Source organism: Cebus imitator, unplaced genomic scaffold (genome assembly GCF_001604975.1).
Source record: "Cebus imitator isolate Cc_AM_T3 unplaced genomic scaffold, Cebus_imitator-1.0 Scaffold42, whole genome shotgun sequence".
NCBI classification, from domain to species: domain Eukaryota; kingdom Metazoa; phylum Chordata; class Mammalia; order Primates; family Cebidae; genus Cebus; species Cebus imitator.
Window position 1 is genome coordinate 7,612,703 of NW_016107357.1, and position 6,000 is coordinate 7,618,702.

Consider the following 6,000-nt stretch of genomic DNA (forward strand, 5'->3'; position numbering starts at 1 on the left):
CAAAAGGGATTTTCAGATGTACGTAAGGACCTTAATCAGTTGACTTTAAATTTATCAAAAGAGACTATTATGGGCAAGCCTGGCCTAATCAGATAAGACCTTAAAAGACCAGAAGCAGTAGGAGAGCCCCTCTCACTGCCTTTGAAAGAACAAACTGCCATATTGTAGAGAGGGCCACATGGCAAGAACGCTAAAGGTAGCCGAGAACTGAACCCAGCCAACTACCAAGAAAATGGGGACCTCAGTCACATAGCCATAGGAAATGAATTCCACCTCTAACAACCTGAGGGAGCTTGGAAGCACTCTTTTCCCAGTAGATCCTCCAAATGAGAATTCAAATGAGGGGTTTGGAAGCAAGTCTTTCACTAGCCCAGCCTCTAGATAAGGGGCATGGTTAGCTGACACTTTGATTTCAGCCCTGCTAGACCCTGAGCAGAGGAACCAACCAAAATTTGCCAGACTCCTTACCTTGTTTCTTGTTAGTAAGCATTCTTGATTCTGTTATGAACTAATTTTTTTTAGAAAAATGTTTTCTTTCCAGCTTTTTGAAAGTTATGTGTTCCTTATATTTTACTGTTTATTCTGAAAAAGGGTTCTTTGTTTTATTTGCTGAAATTGCCTCCATTTTCCAACAGTCGTTGTCAGATATATTGAATGTGCCAAATCACACTCAAAAATGGAAGTGCTAATTTATTATACTTTTACAATATTGCACAAGAGGAATACCCTTGCCAATAGTTGATATTTTCCAATTTTAATTTTTTTTGCCAGTCTGAGTGAGATATGTGTTTTCATTTTATTTAAGTTTGTAACTCCATGATTACTAATGACATTGAATACTTTTTCATATGTTTATGGGCTATTTATCTTTTCCTGTAAATTTTTTGTTCATCTTTCTATCAAAATGTTTATTTCTTATTGATTGCTAAGAATTCTTGAAATATTTAGAATATTAATCTCTAGCCTGTTAATAGGTTATAAATATCTTTTTAAAATTTGTTAATTATATTTTAACTTTGTGCATGGTGATGTTTCTTGTATGTAAGTTGCTAAGTTTGAGCAAGTCAAATTGATCATTGTTTTCCTTTTAACATGCTTTGAATATTTTTCAGGAAGCCTTCACTACCCCAGGTTTATAAACATATTCTCCTCTATTTTCTTCTATTTCTGTAATTTGTTTTTTTCACACTTACAGCTCTAATCCATCTATAATTTACACTTGCATATAACTGCACATTTTTTCCAAATAGCTAACCACTTTTGTATTATGATTTATTGAATAGTTAATCCTTCTTCTGTTGATTTGAATTATTTTTCACTTATTAGATTGCCTTATAAACATAGTTATATTTCAAGACTCTAATTTGTTCTACTTCTCTGCTTTTCTATGTCAATACCACACTATTTTAATTTCTATAAGGTATACATTTTTATATTTGGATCTATAATGTTACTTATCCTATTGTCAGACATACACAGTTTGTACCATATCCTTAATACTAATTTTCAGTACCTCACCTAGGTCACAAAATGTAAACAGGGACTCACTCTTAGAGTCACATAAGTGCCTCATCCTAGTCATAATACTGTCTTATACAAGAGCTCAAGTCTCATTTAATCCTTAGCAGAGAATTTGTTTTAGTCAGATGCTGTTTGTAGTTTCTAGAGGGCAGAAATAATAACTTCTTAGCATGGCTTTTTGTATACTTCTCCCATTATTTGTTCTATCAAGAAAAGAAGTTTAAGAGCCACGTAGACAACCTGTATAGCATGGTGAATAAAGCCAAGAAAAGAGAGTCTTTAAAGAAGGAGAGGATTGTTAACTGTCAGCTAAGAGATTAAGGGAGAGATGCTGAAAGGTGTCTGTGGGATGAGTATCCTTAGGAAAAATATTTCCATCCCACACTGTCATCCCTGCTTTTCTGATCCAATTTCCCCTATCCCAGCTTAGGCATTTATTAAGAAAAGTAACTGGCTCCTATTCCTAGTCTCTTGCTTACTGCCTGTGTAATTATGAATTAGGTCTTTCATGACATCTTTCTTAACAGGATAAATATTATTCCCTCTTTTCGGCTTCTTTTAAAACTGAATTTTAAGCTATATTTTCTCCTCTAATTATATAATCTTCATCAATACTTTAAGTTACCATTTACATTTTTTCTCTATATAGAAATATCTGGGGGAGGCCGAGGCGGGCAGATCACAAGGTCAATTGATGGAGAACATCCTGGCCAACATGGTGAAACCCCGTCTCTACTAAAAATACAAAAAAAAAAAAAAATTAGCCAGGTGTGGTGGTGCATGATGCCTGTAGTCTCAGCTACTCAGGAGGCTGAGGTAGGAGAATTTCCTGAAACCGGAAAACAGAGGTTGCAGTGAGCCAGATTGCACCCCTGCACTCCAGCCTGGTGTTAGAGCAAGACTCTGTCTCAAAAAAAAAAAAAAAAAAAAAAAAAAGAAAGAAAGAAAAGAAGGATTTGGAATATTATGCATTATCCTTAAGTGATGCCCACATTTCCACATTTGCACTTATATTGGATTTTTAAAAATGTTTTTTACCAGAACCAGAAGATGATGATGTGATAAGAAATATTATTAGGCTACGAGATAAGCTTGGTTGGCAAACTATATTACCACAGCACAGTTTGAAATATGGAAGTTCCAAAATTGCAGTTCAGAAGATTACTTTAAAGGTATTTTTCTATTTTATTTCATTTTGATCTTTAAAAATCAATATTGAAATTATATTTTAATTTTCATTTTATGTCAGATATGTCAAAATCAAACATGTTAATATCAAGTTACAATTATTTTATGGTAAATGCAAAAGTATTTGACATAATTTCATTTTTATTTAAGAAATGGAAAATATATAAAGCATATAAACTTTAAGTCTATAACACATCAAAATGTTGTGCCTGTCCCCTCTTATCACTTTCTCTGAGTGAGTTCCCAGAAAAGGGGTATAATCTGCCTGAAACTCGAGTCTACTTTTTGGTTTCTGTGTATCACTTTTTCTGTGATTTAAGAAGAAATTTTAAGGTAATATAGCATTCTATTCGTCTCACTCTCTAACTCCTTGGTACTTGATTTTCTATCTCATCTGCTCTGTATTTCCTTATGCTATTCATTTTTTTCTTACCCATTGGCCTCTTCAGAGAAATTTTAGCTTGTCCAAGGTCACATGACCAGAGGGTAGAAGCTGTGATAAGAACTAAGGTGTGTGTCCTGGGACCTCATTTATTACAGGTGCTCTAAGATTGAACAGGTTCATATCTCCCTACTTTTAGATAGGGAATTCTCAAAGTATGTTCCCAGGCAAGCAACACTGGAATCACCTTAGAACTTATTAGAAATACATATTCTCATCTGTACCCATAGACCCACTGAATCAGAAACCTTGGGATGTGGAGCCTAGCAATCTGTATTTTATTCAGCTCTCCACATGATTCTAATGCACAATTAAGAACCACTCCTCCCCACCAAGGATCAGCAGACTTTTTCTAAAGATGACCAGATAATAAATATTTTAGATTTCGCAACTACTCAACTCTGTCACTGTAGTACCAAAGCATTAATAGATAATACACACATAAATGGATATGACTGTGTTCCAATAAAAATTTATTTACAAAAACAGGCAACTGGCCCTCTCTACACTGTTACCATGAAGGTAAATGGTTTTTTGATCATTTTTCAGAATCAACAATCTGAAGGAAAGTATATGTAAAATTGAATCAGATTCACCTAGTTTTGAATCTCTACACACTCACTGTGTTATCTTAGACAAGTTCCTAACCTCTTGAGCTTTAGTTTTTTTTGACCTTGAAATGGAGATAATAATAGTTACTTTGGAGGACTATGAAAATTAAATATATGCCATGGTACCTGGCAGGTAATGGGTACAGTAGTTTAAAAACAAAATAAAACCATAGATGTACATGAGTTCCTTGGACTCTCAAATAAAGTGAATTTCATTTGTATGTGAAGAAAGGATTGAGAATATGATAAAACACTTGTTTTTAATTGAAAAAATAATTTAATTGGAACATATTATTCTTAGGTTTCTATAATTTGATTTTTAATTATATATATGATTCATTTGGAATATTTGTATCTACACTATTTCTTAGTAACGTTGTGAAACCTAATTTAGAATATAAATAACTCAAATAGCCAAATAACTATTAAAAAGGCCATGCATTGTACAAGTCATCATTTAGAGCTCATTTATTTCCTGTTATTTGCAGTTTTTAAACTTGTTTTTGTGAGTTTAATATAGATTATATCAGAAGCTGAAAGAAAGTGAAATAGCTAAAACAATTGAGAAGAAACAAGTAATCTTCAAGGAAGACAGAATTTTAAAAAGTGTAAAACTGGATCCAAAATTTAAATCTACAGTGACTGGAAACCATTTAGTTACACAATTAAATAGCTTCTGAGGACGTCACTAAATAGTAAATGCTTTTTTCATGGTAAAATGTAATTCTTTAGAAAAGACTAAAACTTTCTTATAATTTTAGAATTTTTTTATCAATAAAAATTGACAGTTTCAAGAAAGTTTTATTTTAAAGCTAAAAGAAATTTTACTTAAAATTTTTCTTAGTGTGGAATGGCTGATTTTTCAATGCCAAGTATTGAAGAGGTGTTATAGTTTATTGCAATAGCTCAGAATATGGGTTTAGGGTCAGACTTGGATTCATATCTCTGCTTTGCCATTTCCTGAATTTGTGACTTTTCTCAAATTACCTAACTTATCAAAATACTCATTTTTTAAAAATTTGAAAAACAGGGTTTTTCTGTGTCACTCAGGCTGGAGCCACAATGGTGTGATTAAAATTTCCTGCAGCTTCAAGTGATCTCATCTTAGCCTCCTGAGTAGTTGGGATTACAGATGTGAGCCACCTCACTCAATTCCATCTAAATATTAATTTCTGCATTTGTTTAATGAATTAAGGATGAAAATTACATATTACATATATTAAATCTTTCATAAGATTGATCTTGTTGAACATTCTTTAGACACAATTTGATGTTAGCTTTCTCCAAATATTCTTATTTTTAATCTGTATTAAAATTGTTTCAATTTACTGGGTAATCTGTTCAGCCATTGTATTAATTTTTTAATTTAGTCAAATTAATTAAATTTGTTTATTTTTTAAAATCCCAGAAACCTTTGGAAGATGATGGAGAATTTGTATATTGCCTTCCTCGGAAAAGTCCTAAATCCCTCTACAATCCATATGATCTTCAGGTAGTCTCAGCTCATACAGCTAAACATTGCAAAGAATTTTGGATTATTACTGCTTCATTTATCTCAAAGGTAATGTTAAATGCCTGTTTTAAGCTTTCATAATTATAATACAAAAATATTATCTAGTGTAGAATTTAATTGCATACATTTATCTTTGTATTTCACAGATACTTGGTCATTTGTGGAACAGTTTATGTATAAGAATCTCCTCGGGAGAATGTTATTTAATAGTGAAGTTTTTTCTTTTGTGTAGAGATTTAGGTTTGAAGATTCAACTTTAAGAAATTTTTTCATCTCTCAAATACTTTGTTAATACTTGGTATAATTTTTTAAAGGAAGAACTAGCATTTGCTAGGATAATGGAAACTGTAACAATAAAGAAAAGAATACTCTTTATTGGCACATTTGTCAGAAACTTTACTGCCAGATATAGAAATCCCCCTTTTATACTCTTATATAGCATTTTGATATTTATCACAAGTTGAAAATATAAAATACTTGTTTTAATGATTTGTTTTATGTCTGCCTGCCTTTTTCTGCCCTTCCAGCCTCCCAACTAAAATGAACTCTATGCATGGGCAGGATCACATCTTTGTATGAGGTAGATCTGTATGTGCAGGTACAGAAATATCTCTGAAGTTGGAGGAACAACTTCTAAATTTCTATAAATATACACATAGGTACACATGTGTTGATTAAAATATGCATACTTTTACATCTGGAAGAAATTTTTTTTTTTTTTTTTT

The 6,000-nt window shown here is 32.1% G+C and overlaps 1 protein-coding gene across 4 annotated transcripts in view; it reads left to right on the plus strand.

Moving 5' to 3' along the window:
- The window catches only part of DNAH14 (dynein axonemal heavy chain 14), a 400,020-nt gene that overhangs the window by 19,232 nt on the left and 374,788 nt on the right, over nucleotides 1–6,000 (plus strand). For 2 of the 4 annotated variants that reach the window (XM_037737730.1, XM_037737733.1), the window contains 2 exons: nucleotides 2,563–2,693; nucleotides 5,171–5,323. In XM_037737730.1, the coding sequence (XP_037593658.1) occupies nucleotides 2,563–2,693; nucleotides 5,171–5,323 (284 nt within the window). Of the gene's footprint in view, nucleotides 1–2,562; nucleotides 2,694–5,170; nucleotides 5,329–5,421; nucleotides 5,456–6,000 lie in introns of those variants that run through there. The other 2 variants (XM_037737732.1, XM_037737731.1) reach the window with 2 other exon arrangements.